The 25,317-nt window shown below is 44.5% G+C and overlaps 1 protein-coding gene across 4 annotated transcripts in view; it reads left to right on the forward strand.

Moving 5' to 3' along the window:
• The window catches only part of fstl5 (follistatin-like 5), a 553,829-nt gene that overhangs the window by 21,707 nt on the left and 506,805 nt on the right, over positions 1 to 25,317 (forward strand). For all 4 annotated transcript variants that reach the window (XM_080193441.1, XM_080193448.1, XM_080193454.1 and 1 more), the window contains exon 2: positions 19,030 to 19,168. In XM_080193441.1, coding sequence (XP_080049567.1) covers positions 19,030 to 19,168 — 139 coding nt within the window. The remainder of the gene's footprint in view (positions 1 to 19,029; positions 19,169 to 25,317) is intronic.

Consider the following 25,317-nt stretch of genomic DNA (forward strand, 5'->3'; position numbering starts at 1 on the left):
AAGGAGAGGATTACTATCCACTTGGAAAGGCATGAGTTAATTAGGGATAGTCAGCATGGCTTTGTCATGCTTAACAACTTTTTGGAAATGTGATTAAGTGTATGGAAGAGGAAAGTTCAGTTATGTAGTTTACATGGATTTTAGCACAGCTTTAGACAGGGTAGCACATGGGGAAACTGAAAAGGTTAAAGCACATGGAATTCAGGGAAACTTGGCTAGATGGATTAGATACTGGCTGAGTAATAGGGCTGAAGGGGTAGTGGTAGAAGCAGTTTGAGATTTAACACTGGTATTCAAAGAAAATTACAGCACTGGAACAGGCCCTTCAGCCCTCTAGGCCTGCACTGACCGTGCTGCCTGACTTAACTAAAACCCCCTACCCTTCTGGGGACCATACCCCTCTTCCCATTCTAGCCATGTATTTGTCAAGATGCCCCTTAAAAGTTACTACCATATTTGTTTCCACTGTCTCCCCTGGCAACAAGTTCCAGGGACACACTTTTTAAAAAAAATCTGTCTCGTACATCTCCTTTAAACTTTGCCCCTCACATCTTAAAGCTGTACCCCCTAGTTATTGAACCATTGTACCACAAGGATCAGTACTAGGGCACTTATTGTTTATCTACACAAATTATATAGGTGATGTGGAGGGAATAGAACATAGAATAGTATAGCACAGGACAGGCCCTTCGGCCCTCAGTTGTGCCAAGCTTTGTCCAAAACCAAGATCAAGCTATCCCACTCCTTATAATTCTGGTGTACTCTGTGCCTATCCAATAACTGCTTGAAAGTTCCTAAAGTGTCTGACTCCACTGTCACAGCAGGCAGTGCATTCCACACCCCAACCACACTGAGTAAAGAACTTACCTCAGACACCCCTCCTGTATCTCCCACGATGAATCTTATAGTTATGCCCCCTAGTAACAGCTACATCCACCCGAGGAAATAGTCTCTGCACGTCCACTCTATTTATCCCCCTCGTCGTCTTATAAACCTCCTTAAGTTGCCTCATCCTCCTCCGCTCTAAGGAGAAAAGCCCCAGCTCCCTCAACCTTTCCTCATAAGACTTACCGCCCCCCAACCAGGCAGCATCCTGGTAAATCTCCTCTGCACTTACTCGACGCTTCCACATCCTTCCTGTAGCGAGGTGACCAGAACTACATACAATATTCCAAATGTGGTCTCACCAAGGTCCTGTACAGTTGCAGCATAACCCCACAGCTCTTAAACTCAAACCCCTGTTAATAAACGTGAACGTACTATAGGCCTTCACGGCTCTATCTGAAATCAGTAGAACGAGAAACAGTATTGCGTACCATCCAGGAGGGCAAAGAACAGAAATCCCATGTTGTCTTGTTTTGTTGCAGTGTCTTTCTCATTCCTTTTAGCGTTCGGTTTATGTGCTCTACGATTCCACTGAATTGTACACGGTAGGCGATGTGGAATTTCTGCTTGATGCCAAACATAGCCATAACGTTCTGCATCACCTGCCTGGTGAAATGTGTCCCTTGGTTGGACTCTATGCTGCAGGGAAGATCCCATCATGTAAACGCCTGCTGGGCTAATATCATTGTGGTGGCCTTAGCTGTGTTAAATCTAGTGGGGAATGCCTCAACACATTTGTGTCCATTATTACCAGGACATGTTTAAATCCATTCCTGTGTGGCAGTAGTGGGCTGATGTAATCAATTTGGAGATTTGTACAGGGGCCTCCTACTGGGCATGTGTGTCTTAACTCTGCTTTTCTGGCATTCCTACATGATTGTTTTGGGCACAAATTACACAGTTGAGGATATAATGGGTGACACCATCGTGCAGTTTGGCCCTCCAGCAATTCTTTTAATCGCTCGATTGTTGTCTCTATGCCCTGATGTCCATGTCTGTATGTTAGTAGTAAATAAACTGACTTCTGTCTTGGGTAGGGCCCCTATGTACGTACATGTCTGCTTTAATATCAAACCATCCTGAATCTGTATTTTGTCCTTCCATTTCTCATATGGGGCTGGGTAGACTCCTTCTAAAACTTGTTTTAGGGAACCGTCAGTGTGCTGCGCCTGGAGCAGGTCAGCTATATTAGTTTGGCAGGTGGTCACAGTCTTTACTTGCTGTCCTACAGGTGGCTGCCAAAACTGTCCTGTACGAGCACCAGCCTTGGCTAGTTGGGGAGGGTGATGGCTTTTAACTTTAATTCCACATAAACACCTTTCAGTAGCCTTCAGAACATATTTTAATACAGGGACTGACGGTAGGGGCTTTCCGTCCGCAGAGATGAAGCCTCTGGCTGCCCATAACAGTAGGAACTCAGGCTGTTGTACACATACATGCTAATGGAGTATAGGTTGGTGGGAAATAAATCTGGGTGACTCACTAAGTATGCAACTGTTAGGCAGCTTGAGCACTCAAATGGCTGGGTAGTTTGAGAGTGAGTTCTATTAGTGGCTGTCCCTATTGCATTTCCATATAAATGCCACATCCTGTGATTCTGGTCCCATTCTCTACGGTGGATGAACCATCTATGTAAATTCTCATGGCTGAGTCTGTCCATTGGGTGGCTGTTTGTTTTGCCCCCTGCTTCGGAATAAACAGACCTGTGGGGTCCTTTGTGGCTATAACCTGACACTTACGTGGATCTCCCCATAAATTATCTGCCAGAAACATGGGCAATTTAGTTCGCTTTATGATGTCCCTACCCTGCAATAGCAGTGTTCAGTGGGCAGCACAGATGTGACTTACTGAGCTGTCTTTAAGATGGCAAAAGCTGGGTTGGGGTGTGTTCAGTGAGAACGGTTATTGGGTTCAGTCCAGTGATATAGGTGAAATGCTGCACAGCCCAAAATACTGTGAGTAGGCGTCGTTCACACCCAGAGAAGCCTTGTTCGACTGGGTCCAATATTGGTGAGGTGAGGCATAGGGCACTGGGTGTGGTCTATCATGTCTTTCTTGTAATACTGCCGAAAGTTGTGGTCGATGGCTGCAGTCTCTCAGACGTAGGGTAGATCTGGGTCGGGGATTAGTAAGGCTGTGGAAGAGCGCTCTTTATATTGGTTCCTGCAGCTATGTGCTGCACAGTCCATTTCCAGGTCGTGTTTTTCTTTAGCAATTCGGACAGTGGGGCTGCTTTGGTGGTGAAGCCATCTTTATGGTTCCGACATAAAGATCGGTGGCCACTCACCACCGATCTTTCCTGGGAGGTACACTATGGAATCTATTTTTTTTGATCTCCTCCTTCCTGTGGGTAATCCGTATTCCTAGGTATATAACCTTGGATTGCAAAATTTGGGTCTTTTTTGGGTTGACTTTGCAGCCCAAGGAGTGGAGCAGTGCAAGTAAGACATCTAGCAATGTTACATGTTCCTCTTTGTTATCCGTAACAATAAATCGTTTACATATTGGACCAAGCAGTGATGATTAGCAGTGATCCAGTCATCAGGGAGGTGCTTCGAAGAAACAATGGCGTGTTTGTACAGCATAAGCATGATTGTGGCCAAATACCTAGGGTGTTAATTGAAGCGCTGGACCTGAAACCACAGAGACAATATAGTTTTCCCAGACAGCCGGAGGGGGAGGTGGCCAAAGTAATTTCAGCAAGGGGTGTTGACATGGGTGGCATCCACAAACAATGCGCCGATCTGACCTGTGACTATCAGGAATAAGGTTACCCCACTCACGATTCCCACATTAGCTACTGAAGTCCAATCAGGTGCTGCCACACCAATCCCTGGGTGTGTCCTCAATGATATGGAGATGCCGGCGTTGGGCTGGAGTGAACAGAGTTAGAAGTCTCAACACCAGGTTCAAGTCCAACAGGTTTGGTAACACAAACCAGTAGCTTTTGGAGCACTTGCTGCTACTCCAGCAGGTGAATAGGAGTTCTATTCACAAACAGGGTATATAAAGACAAACTCAAATTACAAAATGATTGGAATGTGTGTCTTCATAGGTAAATGAATTTTAAAGGTACAGACAATGTGAGTGGAGAGTGTTATGCATAAGATGTGTATTGTCTCCAGCCAGGACAGTTGGTGAGATTTTGCAAGTTGTGGGGATTACAGATAAGTGTGACACTAACCCAAGATCCCAGTTGAGGCTGTCCTCGTGTGGGACATAGAAAAACTACAGCACAAACAGGCCCTTTGGCCCACAAGTTGCGCTGATCATATCCTTACCTATAACCCTCGTTACTACTAAATCCCATGTACTCATCCAGAAGTCTCTTAAAAGACCCTAACGAATTTGCCTCCACCACCACTGACAGCCAATTCCACTCACTCACCACCCTCAGTGAAAAACTTTCCCCTAACATCTCTGTACCTATTCCCGTGCACCTTAAAACTGTGACCTCTCATAGTGACCATTTCAGCCCTGGGAAATAGCCTCTGAGAATCCACTCAATCTATACCTCTCAACATCTTATAAACCTCTATCAGGTCACCTCTCATCCTTCGTCTCTCCAGGGAGGAAAGACCGAGCTCCCTCAACCTATCCTCGTAAGGCATGCCACCCAATCCAGGCAACATCCTTGTAAATCTCCTCTGCACCCTTTCAATAGCTTCCACATCTCTCTTGTAATGAGGCGACCAGAACTGAGCACAGTACTCCAAGAGGGGCCTGACTAAGGTCTTATAAAACTGCAGCATTATCTCCTGACTCCTAAACTCAATCCCTCGATTGATGAAGGCCAGTACGTCATACGCCTTCTTGACCACATCCTGTACCTGCGAAGCCGATTGAGTCCTATGGACCCGGCCCCCAAGGTCCTTCTGATCCTTGGCTATCAGTCTCTCCTCGGTGACTCTGTGCTGTCATGTGTCGTGAAGGCTGCCTTGGAGAACGCTTTCCTGAAGATTGGAGGTGGAATGCCTGTGACTGCTGAAGTGTTCCCAACAGGAAGAGAACAGTCTTGCCTGGTGATTGTCGAGCGGTGTTCGTTCATCCATTGTCGTAGCGTCTGCATGGTCTCCCCAATGTACCTGTTGGACTTTAAGCTGGTGTTGTGAGACTTTTTACTATGGGTCCTCAATGGCCATGTTTGCAGGTGCTGGGGGCACGTAGGACATACCTCCATCCCACATTATGGGTTAAGGTGCCCCTATGTCATTAAATAACCCAGTTTGACCAGAAAGTGTCCTTTGTCCTGGAGATGGCTCACATCCTGTATATTCAGTCATCTGATCTGCAGCCTGTTTATCTGTCTTTTAGGCTGCAGCTTGCTGTTTTAGTTCTTGTCCAATTGTCTCAGAGTGCTCTATAAATTGTCATTTTTAGGTGGCCTGTTTGGCCACAACCACATGGAAACAGGCTCTTCGGCCCAACTTGTCCATGCTGCCCTTTTTTAACCTCTAAGCTACTCCAATTGCTCCATTTGGCCCATGTAAATGTCTAAATGCTTTTAGAAAGACAAAATTATACCTGTCTCTACTACTACCTCTGGCAGCTTGTTTCAGATACTCACTGTTTTCTGTGGGGGGGAAAAAAATTGTCGCTCTGGACCCTTTTGTATCTCTCCCCTCTCACCTTTAAACGTATACCCTCTAGTTTTAGACTCCTACCTTTGGGAAAAGGTATTGACTACCTAGCTTATCTATACCCCTCATTATTTTAACACCTTTAAGGTTGCCCCTCGGCCTTCTATGCTATAGAGAGAAAAGTCTCAGTCTATCCAGCACCACCTCTAATCCAAACCAAGTCCCAGTAGCATCCTGGTAAATCTCTTCTGCGCTCTTTCTGGTTTAATAATACCCTTTCATAATTTAGGGTGACCAGAATTATACACAGTATTCAGAGTGTGGCCTTAACAATATCTTGTATAACTTCAAGACGTCCCAACTCCTGTATTCAGTATTCTGACTGATGAAGCCAAGCCTGCTGAATGCCACCTTCACCACTCTGTCCATCTATGACTCGACTTTCAAGGAGCTATGAACCTCTACCCCTAGATCTTTGTTCTGTAACTTTTCCCAATGCCCTATCATTAACTAAGTCCTGCCCTGGTTCAATCTAACAAAATGTATCACCTCGCATTTATCTAAATTAAATTCCATCTGCCATTCACCCACTGGCCCAATTGATCAAGATCCCATTGCAATCTGAGATAACCTCCTTCACTGTCCACTATGCCACCAATCTTGGTGTCATCTGCAAACTTGCTAACCATGCCTCCTATATTCTCATCAAAATCATTAATATAAATGACAAATAACAGTGGATCCAGCACCGATCCCCGAGGCACACCACTGATGACAGGTCTCCAGTTTGAAAAACAACTACCTACACCACACTTTGGCTTCTACCATCAAGCCAATTTTGTATCCAATTAGCTACCTCATCCTGGATCCTGAGAGATTTAACCTTGTGCAACGATCTATCATGCGGTATCTTGTCAAAAGCTTTGCTGAAGTCCATGCAGACAAAACTGCACTGCCCTTATCTACCTTCTTGATTACCCCTTCAAAAAGCACTGCACTGGTCATAGCCCCACACCTATCAGGCCACGTCCCTTGGTACACTTATGGTGCCTAACCAGGCACTGCCGGATGGGTATTGTCCAACCAAGTTCCTGACCCTCTGGGAGCTTCACTGGCCTCCGATTCACTCTGGTGAGGTGGTATGTATCTGAGATACCAGGAGGTGCTGTGTGGATCCTTTAATGTCATGCTGATTGTGACATTAATATGCTAATCGTCATCTTGCCCAGAAAGGGTGCAAATCTGATCCTGCTGGCAGGACAGGGCCTGGACCATTACATGTGGCATCAAACAGGGTGGTGAACCCAATTTCTCACTTTACATTCAATCTTACTGATTGCTGAATTATCTGAAACCATTCTGGTAAATCCGTTCAAAGGTTAAGTTCAGAGAAGCTTGTGAAACAAAGGAGGTTGTGGGAAGATTTGATAAATGTAGAAAAGACTGCGACAGATGAAGTGCTGTCCTGATTAACTGATCACGCAGGGACTAGGGGTCGAGAGCAGTTGCTACAGAGAAGTGGGGAAAGAAATTTTTAAGCAGCAAGTGGTAATGACTCAGAGCCTACAAATATGGTGGAAGTGAAGATAATCAACGATTTGAAAAGCAAACTGGAATTGGCATTTAAAGGAAATAAACTTGCAGGATTATGGTATTAGGTGGGGGAATGGGACTATAGCTGGAATGGACTTGGTGGGGTAGATGTCCTCTTCCAGCATTGTAATGACTATTACCTTGGCTGCAAGTTTGAAAATTGATTCCACTATCCCAACCTACTGCTGAGTTGTTTTCTTGCCAACTTGTTTATTATTTAAGAAGAGCTATGAATTATGGAAACTTCTGTGGTTCAATGTCAGATTTTGTTTAATAACTCTTTAAAGGTACTTTTTAAATCCAAGCTGTTGTTGATATTAATCATATTTGACGTGCAATTTTCATATCCAGTTGTGACTTATTAGGCCTATAAATACTTGTGCTGCATACAAGGTACCCTTGACATTTCATGGAGTTTGTCACTTGTCGAATATTGGAACTGATTTTCTTTCTCTTCGAAATTATTACATGTAAAACATTTCATTTTAACCCCTTGGTAAATTACTGTTTCCTCAAGAATGAGGGGGAGAGTCGAAAGGTAAATTTTTCTTTTGTCATAGTAATCTTGAAAAACTTGAAGAAAACACTGTTTGTATCCATGGAAAGATATCTTTTCTACTGTCTTCCTCCAAAGATTGGGAAGTGAATACTCATCATTATTTTTATTCCACATTACCACCCTAACAGTAATGTACAATTGACAGGCAATCCACTCCACCAGATTATCTCCCATGTGGCTGTAAATGATAAAATACAGTAAAAAGTCTGACAACACCAGGTTTTAGTCCAACCTATTTATTTGATAATATACTCGCAAGCTTTCGGGGTTAGCCCCTTCGTCAGGTGAAGGGGCTAACCCCGAAAGCTTGCGAGTATATTATCAAATAAATAGGTTGGACTAAAACCTGGTGTTGTCAGACTTTTTACTGTGTTTACGCCAGTCCAACGCCAGCATACCCACATAATGATAAAATAACCAGAAGCCCAAAGATTCAGGATGATTCTTTGGAATGTTCTGATATGGATTTGAGCTAATATTCATGGGAAAATACTTGCCTTCACCCCATTAGCAATAATCTAGTGGAATATATTGCCTGTCCATTGTAGAATCTGCCTGGTTTCCAAACTAGATTACTACCTGTGCAGTGTGAAGGAATAGCATAGGAATCATTTTAGCTCAATTCTACATCGGCAAGGTAGCACAGTATTAGCACTGCTGTCTCATAGCACCAGGGACCCAAGTTCCATTCTGGCTTGGGTCACTGTCTGTGCAGAGACTGCACATTCTCCCTGTGTTTGCATGGGTTTCTTCTGAGTGCTCTGGTTTCTTCCCACAGTTTGAAGGACGTGCTGGTTAGATGTATTGGCCGTGCTAAATTCTCCTTCAGTATGCCCAGACTGTGTAGTGACCACGGAGTTTTCCCGTAACTTCATTGCTGTGTTAATGTAACCTATTTGTGCAACGATTAACCATCTTGGCTATGGGCATTAGTACTGTAATATTCATTCAGTGAGCCATTGAATTTGATTTTTTAAAAATTATAACCCCATTAAATCTTTGGTCTGAACATGTAGAACAGCTGTATGAGAAACAATTGAAATTTTGATATTGATTTATTATTGTCACGTATTAACATACAATGAAAAGTTATTGTTTGCGCTATACAGACAAAACATACCATTCATAGAGTGCAGAATGTAGTGTTACAGTTATAGCTTGGATGTAGAGAAAGATCAACTTAATGCAAGGTAACTCCATTTAAATGTCTGACAGCAGCAAGGAAGAAACTGTTCTTGAGTTGGTTGGTACGTGACTTCACAATTTTTTGTATCGTTCTCTCCCACCTTTTTTTATCAGGAAAAGGTCCAGGGAGTATGGAGTCCTTAGTTATGCTGGTTGCTTTGCTGAGGCAGCGGGAAATGTAGACTCCCAATGGATGAGAGGCTGGTTTGCGTGATGTGTTATGTTCACAACCTTTTGTAGTTCCTCTTGGTCTTGGGCAAAGCAGGAACCATACCAAGCTGTGATACAACCAGAAAGAATGCTTTCTATGGTGCATCTGTGAAAGTTGGTGAGTCATAGCTGACATGCTAAATTTCCTTAGTCTTCTGAGAAAGCAGAAGCTTTGGTGGGCTTTCTTAACTATAGTGTGGGCATGGAGGGACCCATGGTTGTTGGTGATCTGGACACCTAAAAACTTGAAGCTCTTGACCTTTTTCTACTTTGTTCCTATTGATATAGACAGCAGCTTGTTCTCCTTTTGCATTTCCTGAAGTTGATGATTTCCTTTGTTTTATTGACATTGAGGGAGAGATTATTGTCACTGCACCAGTTCAGCAGATTCTCTATCTCATTCCTGTACTCAGTCTCATCATTGTTTGAGATCTGACTCACTATGGTGATGTCATCAACAAATTTGAAAATTGATTGGAGGGGAATTTAGCTGCGCAGTCATAGGTGTATAAGGGGTATAGCAGGGGGCTGAGAACACAGCTTTGTGGGGCACCAGTGTTGAGGATTATCATGGAGGTGGTGGTGTTGTTGTTGCCAATCCTTACTGATTGAGTGTTAGGAAGGACAAGATCCAGTCACAGAGGGAGGTGCTGATGCCCAGGCCCCTGAGTTTGGTGATGAGAATAATAGTGTTGAAGGCTGACCTATAGTCAATAAATAGATGTCTGATATAACTTCAAATACCTTTTTTTTTTAAAGTTGTGCTTTTATTTGCATTCTGTTTTGCACATTGATTCTTTTCTCCATACAAATTCTAACTGTTCTGTTGTTCATTTCCTGCACTTTCTGTTCAATTGCTGGACCTGTGGGATTACATAAACATATCCCCAATCCCTGCTGTTGAATAAAATGTGCAAATTGAAGACCAATTCAGTCCAATTGTTATATTTGGAATAATGGGCAGATAATTTTAAATGTTTAATAGAGTAAAAATATAAACACTGACACAGAATCACTGCTTAATTGTTATCCTGATGTGATGTTGAGAACTGAATCAGTTATTAATGACTTTTATGTCACCTACTTGACTTAGATTGTTGCTGATGTATTATAGGGTCATTAAGTAATAAAATCATTATGGCAAAGAAAGAGGCCATTTAACTTGTTGATCCTATATACCTGATCTCTAGAGCAATCCAACCAGTCTCATTGTCCCACTCTCATTACCAATTTGAGGATGATGTCGAGTCAGAGTTGTGACTTTCTGCTAGGAGTCTTCATGCCATTTGGACAGGCTGATTCTCAAACCACAGATCTTTGGGCACATGGGACAGGACATCTCAGAAGGTACTGGGATCTGAAGTACAGGGCTTTCTTCCTGTTAGCTCCTTCTCTGCTGCTGATCTGCCTTATTATTTTGAACCAAAGCATGATGCAACTTCATTGAAAAGTTGCATCACCAAAATAAACAATTGGTAATATGTTTTTCTCTGTCATTAATGTCAATGCTGCCATGCCTCAAGGAGAACTTGAGTGTCTTTAATGCGTTTTCTTTGTCCTCCCTGGAAGTGGTGGCCACTTAGCTGAGAAAACAGGACCTGGCAGGGAGAGGCCGTTCAGCCATCCTGACAGTGTCCAGTCTATTGTAGTTGGTTTTGCAAGAGTTTTGTCAGAATGCTTGGAGTTGGATTCAATAAGGCCATGACGTTTGGTCCTCCTAAATCTGGCAGATGCAACAGAGGCATTGCTGTTGGAATCCCTCTTGCGCTCGTGTGTTGCTGATACAAAGTCCTGGTGTAATTGCAGTACAACAGTGTGGTGACAACTGCTCTGTATACTAGGACCTTTGACTTGCAGAGGTCTTTGGTGTCAAATACACTTTGAAGCTTATAGAAGTCTGAGCTGGCACAGCTGATCTGGTGTTGAATCTCCTTGTTAGGGGTGGCATTTGAGAGAAGTGGCTAGCAAAGTGTGGAAAGTTCTCTATTTTTCAGAGTGTCTCTTTCAATGTGTTTGGGAGATAAAATATCTGGCTGACCAAGTCACAGGCCATTGTGCTGCCATGGGGCAACGCAATGGTTAGCACTGCTGCCTCTCGGCTCCAAAGACCTGGGTTCAAATTCCTGGCTTGGGTCACTGTCTATCTGGAGTTTGCATGTTCTCCCTGTGTTTGTGTGGGTTTCTTCCCATAGTCCAAAGATTTGTGGGTTAGGTGCATTGGCCAGGCTAAATTGCCCCTTTAGTGTTCCTGGATGCATAGGTTAGAGGTTTTGGTGAGGTAAATATGTGGGGTGATGGATATAGGATGTGGGTGGATTATGGTTGGTGCAGACTCAATGGGCCATATGGCAGCCTCCTGCACAGTAGGGATTCTATGAAGGTTGTGTTGATATGGATTTTGCTTTGGCAACATTCAAGGGCAGGGCAAGTCTTTTGTGTGCAGAATTGAAATCAAGAGTGACCAGCAAGTCTAATGCAGAGTGAATAACAACACTGCATTCTTCTGCATAATGCAGATCATGTATATCCATGGAGGCCTTGCTTAGGGAGCTAAGACATTTGATCTTTCTCCTCCTTTGAATTTTTGGGTCTTACAATGTTTTGGTGCTAGGTCAACATTCTTCACCAATAGAAGAAATCAATGATCTGTTCAGCAGGCACCAGTCCTGCACATGGATTTAGTGATATATACATTCTTTTGACTCTTACGATGACCTAAATCCAGGAGGTGCCAGTGCTTTGATGTAAGATGCCTCCATGTAGCTTTGTATTTGTCCTTCTGATGGAAAGTAGTTGAGGATATTCTGAGCAGACTTTGTCAGCAGGAGGACATTGTTTGCATTGTCTTTCTCCACCCTGCTTTTCCCAGTGGTTTTTCTTTCGACTTCAGAGTCATAGTCAACCCTGGCATCAAAGAGCCTTGAAGGATGACTATTTTGAGATGGCAGTGAGGACTTGAGCAATGTCAGATTAGAACTTTTCCTGAACATCCAAATCCAAGAAGGGTCAGAGCATACGCGTTGATTATGCTGGTATATTGATTACAGCTTATCAATTGAAATGTCATGAGCCTTTCATTTGATGCAATTGGGAGTTCTGGCAGTACATCTCAGATTTGCCTATTCGACATGGCAAATCAACTCCATGGACACGAGGGTCATTTTCACTTTTTCCTCTCCAATAGATGGTTTTTCCCTTGCTTGTTCCTTCAGCAGTCACATCTCAAGAAGATGGGTCTCATTCAGGGTGCACTGTCAGTTTGGAGTTGTCTTAACTCACATTATGATTGCAGTTCTTCATTTCTAGACAGTCAGTCCTGAGGTCATCCATGAGTGCTCTAAAGTTCCAAGTTGCAGAATTTAGAGTTTCTTTCATTGATCATGAAGATGGTGATCCCACAGGGTATGATTTTCCCCAGCCAGGAAAAGGTGGGATGGACTATTTTTAGGGCAGCTTTACTGGTTGGGAGCAAGCTAGTACAGAGAATATCTTGAGAACTGCTCAGATGCAAACGCATCCAATCATGGCTGTCCAACCATCTTCATGCCTAATGTGTAGTGCTACTGTAGCTCGCACTACTGTCTCACAGTGCCAGGGATCTGGGTTTGATTCTGGCCTTGGGTGGCTGCGTGACATTTGCAAGATCTCTCCATGTCTACATGGATTTCCTCCAGGTGCTCCAGTTTCCTCCCACAGTGCGAAACTGCAGGTTAGGTGGATTGGCCCTGATCAATGTGTGGGATTATGGGGATCGGGTGAGGTGGGCCTGATAAGATGCTCATTTGGAGATATGGTGCTGATTCAACGGCCGCCTCCTGCACTGTAGGGATTCTATGGATTCTTGACTAGGGACTGCCACTTTCACACTGTGAACCTTCCATCAATCCTCCATTGCTGCAGGACTTGGCAAATGAACCCGAAACCTACAAATGACTTAATGATTAATGTGGGAACCTTGGGGCACTGTCATTGCCCATGTAATCTTGATGGGTGAATGGTCAAATTTTGGTAATACAAAATAACCGGGACCATCACGCCACTAGTGAAAAGCATAATTTTCCCTTGTCTTTTATGTAGCTGAGGACTTTTTGGCTGCACTTTGGCATTTCCTCCCTGACTTTGCTTCTGGTGAGGACATTGTGTCAAAGAGCTCCCAACAGCATAATTCAAGGGATTGTCAAAGTGCACAAGTTTCTCCTCCATGTTGTGCTATTGAGTTGAGGAACAGAGTGAGTGCAGATTAACGTGGTTGCAGGGATGGTGTAGGAGAGAGGGTTTCATTTACTTGGATAATTGGAGCACGTTCTGGGGAAGGTGGGACCTGTACAAACAGGATGGTTTGCACCTGAACCAGACTGGCAGTAATATCTTGGGAGGGAAATTTACGTTGGCTCTTCTGGGGGGGTTTAAACCAATTTGTCAGGGGATTGGGAAATGAGATGTAGTCCGTAAGCCAGTGTTGAGGGTTGCGAGGTACTGAGGAAGGTATCAAGGTCGCAGGAGTGTACAGACAGGGTGGTGGGTTGAAGTGTATCTACTTCAATGCAAGGAGCATCAGGAATAAGGTAGGTGAACTTGGAATGTGGATTGGTACTTGGGACTATGATGTTGTGGCCATTACGGAGACATGGTTAGAACAGAGACAGGAATGGTTGGCAGTTCCAGGGTATAGATGTTTCAGTAGGAGTAAGGAAGGAGTAGCATTGTTAATCAAGGATAGTTTAATGGCTGCTGAAAGGCATTTTGAGGGCGATCTGCCTACTGAGATAATATGGGCTGAAGTTAGAAATAGGAAAGGATCGGTCAAGTTGGGAGTTTTCTGTAGGCCCCCAAATAGTAATGGAGATGTGGAGGAGGAAATGGCAAAAGAGATTATGGATAGGTGTGGAGGTCACAGGGTAGTTATGGGTGACTTTAACTTTCTAAATATTAATTGGAGCCTTTTACAGGTTGAATAGTTTGGATGGGACACATTTTGTACAGTGTCAGGAAACCCTCCTGCATACACAATGTGGATAAGCCAACAAGGCCACATTGGACTTGGTACTGGGTAATGAACCGGGCCAAGTATTAGATTTGTTTGTGGATGAGCACTTTGGAGATAGTGACCACAATTCGGTGTCCTTCATTATTGCAATGGAGAGGGATAGGGTCACACGGCAGGACAAGGTTTATAATTGGGGCAGGGATAACTATGATGCGATAAGGCAAGAATTAAGGAGCATAGGATGGGAACAGAAACTGTCAGGTATGGGCACAAATGAAAAGTGGAGCGTTTTCAAGGAACTGCATGTCCTTGATAAGTATGTCCCTGGCAGACAGGGAGGAAATGGCTGACTGAGAACACCATGGTTCACAAAGGAGGTTGAATGTCTTGTTAAGAGGAAAAAGCATATGCAAGGATGAAAAAACAAGGTTCACTTGAGAGTCACAAGGTAGCTAGGAATGAGTTAAAGGGCTTAGAGCTAGGAGGGGGCATGAGAAGTCCTTGGTGGGTCAGATAAAAGAAAACCCCAAGGCTTTTTACTCATGAGAAAGAGTGACCAGGGTGAGATTAGGGCCAGTGAAGGATAGTAGTGGGAACTTGTGCACGGAGTCAGAAGAGATGGATAAGGCGTTGAATGAATACTTTAATGCTCACTAAGGAGAGGGGCCATGTTTTTTGAGGATGAGTGCATGATACAGGCTGATAGGATGGAGGAAGTAGATGTTCTGAGGAAAGATGTATTAGCAATTTTGAAAAACCTGAGGGTGGATAAGTCCCCTGGGCCAGATGGGATACATCCTGGGATACTTTGGGAGGCAAGGGATGAGATTGCAGAGCCTTTAACTTTGATCTTTGGGTCCTCACTGTCCACAGGGATTGTCATGATGTGGGTATGCCGGCGTTGGACTGGCGTAAACACAGTAAAAAGTCTGACAACACCAGGTTTTAGTCCAACCTATTTATTTGATAATATACTCGCAAGCTTTCGAGGGGTTACCCTCTTCGTCAGGTGAATGGAGAGTTCTGGCCTCAGACAGAGCATATAAAGCACAGACAGTTTAGAGATTACTGATTAAAATGCGAATCCTTACACCTAACCTGCTGTTCAAGACCTGAAGTGGCTGATAATGTGAGTGGTAGGAGCACTGATCACAGTTTAAAGAGATGTGTATTGTCTCCAGACAGTACAGTAAGTGAGGTTTTGCAAACCCAGGCAAGTCACGGGGGTTACAGATAGTGCGACATGAACCCAAGATCCCTGTTGAGACCGTCCTCATGTGTGCGGAACTTGGCTATCAGTCTCTGCTCAGCGACTCTGCGCTGTCGTGTGTTGTGAAGGCCGCCTTGGAGAATGCTTACCCGAAGGTCAGAGGCTGAATGCCCGTGACCACTGAAGTGTTCGCCAACAGGAAGGGAACAGTCTTGCCTGGTGACTGTCGAGCGATGTTCATTCATCCGTTGTCGTAGCAATACACATCTCTTTAAACTGTGATCAGTGCTCCTACCACTCACATTATCAGCCACTTCAGGTCTTGAACAGCAGGTTAGGTGTAAGGATTCGCATTTTAATCAGTAATCTCTAAACTGTCTGTGCTTTATATGCTCTGTCTGAGGCCAGAACTCTCCATTCACCTGACGAAGAGGGTAACCCCTCGAAAGCTTGCGAGTATATTATCAAATAAATAGGTTGGACTAAAACCTGGTGTTGTCAGACTTTTCACAGGGATTGTGCCAGAGGACTGGAAAGTAGTGAATGTTGTTCCTGTCCAAGAAAGGAAATAGAAATTACCCTGGTAATTATAGGCCTGTTAGTCTTTGGTAAGTTAATGGAAAGGGTCCTGAGAGATAGGATTTATGACCATTTGGAAAGATGCAGTTTAATCTGGGTTGGTCAGCACGGTTTCATGAGGGGTAAGTCCTGCCTTTCAAATTTGAATTCTTTTGAGGAGATAACTAAGTGTGTAAACGAAGATAGAGCAGTTGATGTCGTGTACATAGATTTTATAAGGTGCTTGATAAGGTTCCCCATTGTAGCCTCACGAAGAAGATAAGGAGATGTGGGATAGAAGGCAATTTGGTCGATTGGATAAGTAACTGGCTATCTCCTAGACAGAGGATGATGGTGGAAGGTAAATTGGCAGACTGGAAGCCAGTTACCAGCAGTGTACCGCAGGGATCAGTGCTGGGTCCTCTGCTATTTGTGATTTTTGTTTTATCAATGACTTGGAAGAAGGGGCTGAAGGGTGGGTTAGTAAATTTGCTGATGACACCAAGATTGGTTGAGTAGTGGATGAGGTGGAGGGCTCTTGCAGGCTGCAAAGAGACATTGATAGGATGCAAAGCTGGGCCGAAAAGTGGCAGATGGAGTTTAACCCTAAGTGCGAGGTGATTCATTTTGGTAGGACAAACTTGAATGTGGATTATAGGGTCAACAGCAGTGTTCTGAGGAATAAAGAACAAAGAACAACCCAGCACGGGAAACAGGCCCTTCGGCCCAACGAGCCCGCGCCGCTGCATCCTCCTAAACCTATTCTACCCTGCGTGTCTGCGAATGGAACCCCTAACTTAGCCAGATTCAGGGGAGAATAGTGTCAATTTAGTAAATCAATCAGCCTAAGAGCACATCTTTGGGGTGTGGGAGGAAACCGGAGCGCCCGGAGGAAACCCACACAACCACAGGGAGAATGCACAAACTCCCACAGACACAGGCCCAAATCCACGTATCTAGCAGTGCTAGTCACCGAGCTGTTGCGGCGCCCGTCTACCGGTCCACGATCAAGCACACACACCGACACGAAGTACTAGGCCACTCCCGGAACCTCCGAGAGCAGCCCACGCATGACCCACCGTGTTCATGCCCCTCGTTTGACAACGAGGTGGACCTCCACCTGCGGAATAAAAAGACAAAAACGTTAACTTACAAGTCTGCATTTCCGGTGCCTCCCGAGGTTCTGACCTTATTTAATAGCCCCTACTATAACCCTCCATCCTCGTTTCACTCATGTGTCTGTCTAACTGAACCTTAAACGAGTCCAACGTTCCTGCCTCCACCATAGCGCGTTCCATACCCCCACAACTCTCTGTGTAAAGAACCTTCCTGTCACATCCAAATTATACCTCTCCCCCCTCACCCTTAAATCATGACCTCTCGTATTTGTACCCAGTCTAGGGAGCACTATTGACTCTATCTATTCCCTTCAGTATCTTATATACCTCTATCATGTCTCCCCTCAATCTCCGCCTTTCCAAGGAGAAAAGTTCCAGTTTCTCCAACCTTTCCTCGTACCCCAGCCCCTCTATGCCAGGCAACATCCTGGTAAAAATGTGGAGGAACAGAGATCTGGGGGTTCATGGCCACTGATCTGAATGTTGCAACTCAGTGGATAGAGCCGTGAAGAAGGCTTAGTGTGTTAGCGTTTATTAACAGGGGGTTTGAGTTTAAGAGCCGTGGGGTTATGCTGTAACTATACCGGACATTGGTGAGACCACATTTGGAATATTGTGTTCAGTGCTGGTCACCTCACTATAAAAAGGACGTGGAAGCATTGGAGAGAGTGCAGAGGAGATTTACCAGGATGCTGCCTGGTTTGGAGGGTAGGTCTTATGAGGAAAGGCTGAGGGAGCTGGGGCTTTTCTCTTTAGAGCGAAGGAGGATGAGAGGTGACTTAATAGAGGTTTATAAGATGATGAGGGGTTATAGATGGAGTGGACATGCAGAGACTATTTCCTCGGGTGGATGTAGCTGTTACTAGGGGGCATAACTATAAGGTTCATGATGGGAGATATAGGAAGGATGTCTGAGGTAGATTCTTTACTTAGAATTTGGTTGGGATGTGGAATGCACTGCCTGCTGTGACAGTGGAATTGGACACCTTTAGGAACTTTCAAGCGGTTATTGGATAGGCACATGGAGCACACCTGAATGATGGGGAGAGTGGGATAGCTTGATCTTGGGTTTAGATGTAGCTTGGCATAACATTGAGGGCCGAAGGGCCTGTACCATGTTTTACTGTTCCATGTTCTAAGATGGAATCTTCCCAATCTATCTTCTTAGCCTAATAAGTTTGTTTCTGTCAAGCGCCTGTTCAATTTCTAAGAAATCATTCATCATCTCCACTTCCACTGCCTTATGGTACCAGACAATTACCACTCACTGTGTAAATAGATCTTCCTTAGATGCTACCCCCTATCTGTTGTCTAAAATCTTGCCACCTAGTTCTTCAACTGTAATTATTTTGTCTTATTTAAATCTGTGAAAATCTTGTACACCTCTGTTAAATTTACCTTCAGCCTCTTGTATTCCAAAGTTAACAGTTTTTGTTGCTAAAATTCCTCAACCAAGGCACCAGTCTGCTTAATCCCCTCTTCCACCCTCCCAAGCATCCTCATACGATCCTAAATAAAGTGTGCTGACACTTGCCACTTATCAATCGAAGCAGGGAAATCATGATGGAGTTGTATGGAACTTTGAGGCTGCAGCTGGAGTACTGTATGCAGTTCTGGTTGCCACATTATAGGAAAGATGTGATTGCGCTGGAGGATGTGCATGAGAGATTCACCAGGATGCTATCCAGAATGGAACATTTATGAGGAGAGGTTGGGTGGGATTAGGTGGTTTTCATTGGAGCAGGGAAGAGTGAGGGGTGTCCTGATCAAGATGTACAAAGTTGAGGGATATAAATGGAGTTGATGAGCAGCTGTTCCCCATTGTTGAAGGGTCAGTCACAAGGGGACATAACCTCAAGGTTAGGAGGAGGAGATTTAGCAGGGGACATGAGGAAAAACAGAGTGAAGATGGTCTGGAATGTGCTGCCTGGCAGGGTAGTGGAGGCAAATTGCCTCACGTTCTTTAAAAAGTATCTGGATGACCACTTGGAGTATGGGCCATGTGCTGGATTAGGTGGGAGTTTAGTGCAGATCTGGGCCGAAGGGCCTCTCCTTTGCTGTATGATTCTGATTTATTAAATAGTCAGTCACTTCACAACTGTGATAAACAACTGGTTCATATTTATTTATTTTTTTTCTTTCAGGCACAGGTCAATGATGACATCAGAGTGCTGGTCATTACTTTTATTGCTTAGCATTTTTTTGCTGAGCACAGAGGGATGGCCAACCAAAGAAGGATATGCTGCGAAACACTATCCACCATCGGTGCGATTGCGACATAAGGTATTAGCTATTTTTACTTTTCCCAAATCCATAACTTGGTCAAGAAATTATCTTGTGTTTTAAATTCCAGAGTGACATGAATTGTAAATTGACAATATTGTTTGAGTCCTGCAGCAAATAAAATTTAGTGCAAGTGGCACTGTGGTGAAATTACACCATTGTACAATAGGCTACTAGATTAACATACACCTTTGCAGTGGCTGTGAAATCTTAGGTGCAATTTTCCTGGCTCGCTTAGTAATGCATCAAGCTGGAAAATATCAGCGGGAGGCCTGTAGTGAGATTAGCAACCAGAGTCCAGCTGATCATGACTTTCCCAGGTCAATTTTTTCAGCATAATCAGCCTCGTGCCAGAAATCACTGCAAGGCTGATTAAAATATTGACGACATTTCCATATCATTAGGAGGCAGGCAGTGTGCGGTGGGGGTGGGCGGCAGTGGTCAGGAAAGCTATCAGGAGGCTGGCCATGGGGAAAGGCCAATGTGCACGTGCCAATCCCACCCCCCCCCCCCCCCCCCCCCCCGACAGATCGGCTTGTGCATAATGGCCCACTCAGCGCACTGATGCCAGAACTTGTGGAACATCCATACAATTATATTACTGCTAAATATATTGTGGTACCACAAATAAGCTATTGTTCGCATGAACACTGACATTTTTGTTTTGTCAAGTACATTACTTTGTAACTGACATACTTGCCTTTGGTTTTTGAAAATGGATTCAGCATGTCCATACACAAATCCCATTTACAAAAGGATGCAAACTACAAAGTGTCAGTCTTGTATAGCCACATTATAGAGATGTGCAACAAATAAACCTAAATATTTTTAAAATTATTCATGGCATGTGCACATCATTGGCTGGGCCCACGCCTAATTGTTCTTCAACTGGCCATTTGAGTGTATTTAAGTGTCAACCAGGCCTAGAGTCACGTGCAGATAAAATTGAAGATCTCCTTTCCAAAAAAAAAATTTGTGAACCAGGAAGGTTTTTATGACAATCGACATAATTTCATGGTCCTCATTTTTATTGAATTCAGGGGTGGAATTCTCTCAAAAAATTAAGTGTTATAGTGGAGTGATTCATGCTGGTGTCTCAGACACGTTCCACACGGCAATCTTGCCACACTCGGGTCAATTTTTTTGGAGAGTTGTGAGTTTCACGCCAGTCCTAGGGCAGGAGAGATTTTTCCCTCCATCTGCACCCCCATGGACATCAGGACCCCTTCCACTGACATCATGTTTTTTCTCTCCCCCCCCCCCCCCCACGCCCTCCAATGGCATGGGTCACCATTATTCCAATGGCTCCCCCTGCTGGACTCCTGACACTCTCCCATCATTGCCTGCTGAATAGCTCCCACTCAGCCCCACCTGCTTAGCACTGCCCTGGCACATTGACTGTACCCAACAAGTGGCCACTGCCAGGAAGCCTGATGGTCACTGTCAGAATGTCTAGTGGCTATTGCCTCTGAGCCCCCCCAGCATAACCATTGTGCCAGGTGATTCCTGCCATTCTCGCACTGTACAAAGAAAGAACAACACAGCATGGGAAACAGGCCCTTCGGCCCAACGAGCCCGCGCTGCCATTTTAACATTGAGTGCCCTCTTCTACCTATGACCTTTGTCTACGCCTATTGGGGAAAATTGAGGGAAGACTAATTTAGGGACAATTTGTTACACCAGTCAGCCTAAGAGCACATTTTTGGGGTGTGGGAGGAAACCGGAGCACCCCAGAGAAAACCCTTGCAAGCACGGGAAGAATGCGCAAACTCCTGCAGACACTGGCCCAAATCCATGTATCTGCACAGCAAACAGTGATAGTCACTGAGCTGTCATGTTGCCCATCACATGGTCCAGTTTAAGCATACACTAACGACATGAAGCGCTAGGCAAGTCTCAAAGCAACATCCAAGAGCAGCCCTTGCATGACCCACCAGGTGTATGCCCCTTGTTGGACAACAAGGCGGACTGAATCACCTGTGGATTAAAAGAAAAGACATCAATAAACATGCACAACTTATACAGACATTTATGGAATCCTCAGAAGTAAGACAAGTAAGCCATAAAATATGTTGGAAGGTCCATAGGAATCAGTTGATTCCCGGGGACGTACCAAGGTTCTTGATCTTTATTTAGAACAGTCTCCTGTGTCCCTCCATCTCTCTAGTCCGCTCATTTGCCTATCTAAATAAACCTTAAACAACTCTAGCATGCCTGCCTCCACCACCCTACTTGGCAGTGCATTCCAGGCCCCCACAACCCTCTGTGTGGAAAAACTTCCCTCTAACCTCCGAGTTTACCTCAGCCCCCTTGCCCTAAGCCTGTGGCCCCTCGTAATTTTTGTATCCAACCTAGGAAAAAGCTTACCACTGTTCACTCTATCTATATCCTTCATAATCTTATACACCTCTATTAGATCTCCCCTCATTCTCCGCCTTTCTAAGGAGAACAGTCCCAATTTGCCCTATCTCTCCTCATAACTCAGTCCTTCCATACCAGGCAGCATCCTGGTAAACCTCCTCTGCACTCTCTCCAGGGTCTCCACGTCCTTCCAGTAGTAAGGCGACCAGAACTGGACACAGTACTCCAAATGCGGGCAAACCAACGTTCTATACAACTGCAACATTAGATGCCAGCTTTTATATTCTTATACCCCTCCCTACAAAGGCAAGCATACCATAGGCCTTCTTCGTCACCTTCTCCACCTGTACTGCCACCTTCAAGGACTTGAGCACTCGCACCTCCAGGTCCTTCTGCGTGTCTATACTCTTAATAGGCCTACCATTTATCGTGTAACTCCCCCCACATTATTTCTTCCAAAATGCATCACCTTGCATTTATCTGGATTAAATTCCATTTGCCATTTCTCTGCCCAATATACCAGCCTATCTATATCCTGCTGTATTGCCTGACACTCGCTATCAGCAAGTCCAGCCGTCTTGTGTCATCTGCAAACTTGCTGATCACACCACTTACTCCCTCTTCCAAGTCATTTGTGTATATTACAAATAGCAAAGGTCCCAATACTGAGCCCTGCGACACACCACTAGTTACAGACCTCCAGCTAGAAAAAGACCCTTCCACTACTACTGTCTCCTGTTACTAATGATGTGGATGTGCCGGCCATCTAGACACCTGTCCTTGTATCCCATTAGCCTTAACCTTTTCCACCAACCTACCATGAGGGACTTTGTCAAAAGCCTTACTGAAATCCATATAGGTGACATCCACGGCTCGTCCTTCGCTGGCCGTTTTTGTCACTCAAAAAATTCTACCAGATTCGTAAGGCACGACCTCCCCTTAAAGCTATGCTGCGTATCCCTAATCAAATTGCCACGCTCTAAATGCGTATACGTACTATCCCTAAAAATCCTTTCCAACAACTTCCCTACCACTGACATCAAACTCACCAGCCTATAATTACCTGGGTTATCCCTTCTACCCTTTTTAAACAATGGTACCACGTTTGCTATCCTCCAGTCCTCTGGGACCTCACCTGTGTCCAAAGAAGAGACAAAGATTTGCATCAGAGGCCCAGCAATTTCATCTCTTGTCTTCCTAAGCAGCCTAGGATAAATGCCATCAGGCCCTGGAGGTTTATCAGTTTTAATACTACCTAAAAACCCTAACGCTTCCTCCCTCGTAATAGATATTTCCTCCACCAGGTCTCCAACTCCCTCCAAGACCAGTCCCTCTCTGTGAATACCGACACAAAGTATTCATTCAGGATCTCCCCCATTCCCTCGGACTCTAGGCATTGTTCCCCTCTTCTGTCCCTAAGAGGACTAATCTTTCCTCTAACCACCCTTTTTGTTCCTAACATAGGAGTAAAATGTCTTTGGATTTTCTTTAATCCTGTCTGCCAAGACCATTTCATGCCCCCTTTTCACTCTTTTAACTCCCTGTTTGATCTCCCTCCTGTAGGCTGGAGATTGCATGCATTGGGAGTTGAATAGGGGTATATACTTAAATACTACTTTAAATATGCTGATTTGACCTTGTGTCCTTTCTTGGCATGATCCAGTTTATGCCAACAGAAAGGAACTGGGAGGATTGTAAACTTTTTAGTGTTTGGTGTAAAGCCAGTTTTTAGGCCTGCATTCTGTTCTCTGGGATCAGCGTAATCTGCCCTGCAAAGACAGAAAATCACCTCCCAAATTTCACCATCTGCAGTGGTGGGATTTGAACCCAAGTTCTCTTCATTACGTTGAATCTCTGGTCCAGTGATAATCCCATTATGTCACCACCTATCTTTAAAAAGCCCACTAAAAGATTGCAAATGTTGGAGGAGCCAGGTTTATAGCAAAAGTCATAAATTATTATATCTGACAACCACAGCTGTAGAATTAAAGGGATATGGTACAAACGTCCTATAAAAATACAAATCGAGAAGCAACATTTTTCTAGGCATGCACAAATGGCTGGTTATTTAATAAACTGAGTTCTGAAAGGAGAATGGTCTTGGATTAATAGCTCATTGATTCAAGGAAAAATTTGTTGGAAAAGTGCTGGAATCCATCATCAAAGAAGAAATAGCGAGGCACCTAGAGAAGAATTGTTTGATAGAGCAGACGTAGCATGGATTCATTAAGGGGAAGTCATGTTTGACAAATTTATTGGAATTCTGAGGATGTGACTAGTGTGGCAGACAGGGGAACCGGTGGATGTGGTGTTTCTCGATTTTTTTTTTTCAGAAGGCGTTTGATAAGGTGCTGCACAAAAGGTTGCTTCAGAAGGTTAGGGTGCACTGAGTTGGGGGTAAGGTGTTAGCGTGGATAGAGGATTGGCTGTCAGAGAGTTGGTATCAATGGGTGCTATTCTGGTTGGCAGTTGATGACTAGTGGAGTGCCGCAGGGATCGGTGCTGGGGCCTCAGCTATTTACCATTTATATAGATGATCTGGAGGAGGGGGCTGAGTGTAGGGTGTCAAAATTTGCTGATGACACAAAGATGATTGGAAAAGCACATTGTGCAGAGGGTGTAGAAAGTCTGCAGAGGGATCGAGATTGGCTGAGCGAGTGGGCGAGGACCTGGCAGATAGAGTACAATGTTAGCAAGTGTGAGGTTATCCACTTTGGCAGGAATAATAGTAAGAGGGATTAGTATTTAAAGGGTGAAAAGCTGCAGCATGCTATGGTGCAGAGGGACCTGGGGGTCCTTGTGCATGAGTCGCAACAACCCAGTCTGCTGGTGCAGCAGGTGATCAGGAAGGCGAATGGGATGCTGGCCTTTATAGCGAGGAGGATAGAATATAAAAGCAAGGAGGTTTTGCTGCAATTGTACAGGGTACTGGTGAGGCTGCAGCTGGAGTACCGTGTGCTGTTTTGGTCACTGCACTTGCGCAAGGATATTTTGGCCTTGGAGGGAGTGCAGAGGAGGTTCACTAGGCTGATACTGGAGATGAGGGGGTTGGACTATGAAGAGAGACTAAATAGACTGGGTCTGTACTTGCTGGAGTTTAGAAGGATGAGGGGGGTTCTTATAGAGACATATAAGATAATGAAGGGGATGGATAGGGTAGAGGTAGAGATTCTTTCTGCTCAAAGGACAGCAGGACTAGAGGGCACAGCCTCAAGATAAGGGGGGGATGCAGTTTAGATCAGAGTTGAGGAGTAACTTCTTCACTCAGTGGTGAATCTCTGGAATTCTCTGCTCATTGAAGTGGTGGAGGCTACCTCACTAAATATATTTGAGTCACGGGTAGATAGGTTTTTGGTAGGCAAAGGAATTAAGGGTTATGGGGAGGAAGCGGGAAAGTGGAAGTGATCCACTTCAGATCAGCCATGATCTTATTGAATGGCGGGGCAGGCTCGAAGGGCTAGATGGCCTACTCCTGCTCCTACTACTTATGTTCTTGTGGACCTGTTGCTGATATATTAAAGTGCAAACTGATTGCAAATTAAATGCAAGAACCAGATTTATTAATTGAATTTATATCCTACCAGCTGTTTTGGTTAGATTTGAACACATGACCCCAGAGTATTAGCCTGGATTACCTGTTCCAGCACATTACCACTACCCCTTGTTGCAGTTAAACCTTGAAATTGAATCCTACCTGAAAATTGGTTCACAGGAACCCGCAGATAAATACACAAAGAACTGCAGATCAAGCTTCTTGCTGAACTTCATTCTTCCACCTGGAGAACCTT

The sequence above is a fragment of the Carcharhinus amblyrhynchos genome, chromosome 1 (assembly GCF_965287045.1).
Source record: "Carcharhinus amblyrhynchos chromosome 1, sCarAmb.v2.hapA, whole genome shotgun sequence".
NCBI classification, from domain to species: Eukaryota; Metazoa; Chordata; class Chondrichthyes; order Carcharhiniformes; family Carcharhinidae; genus Carcharhinus; species Carcharhinus amblyrhynchos.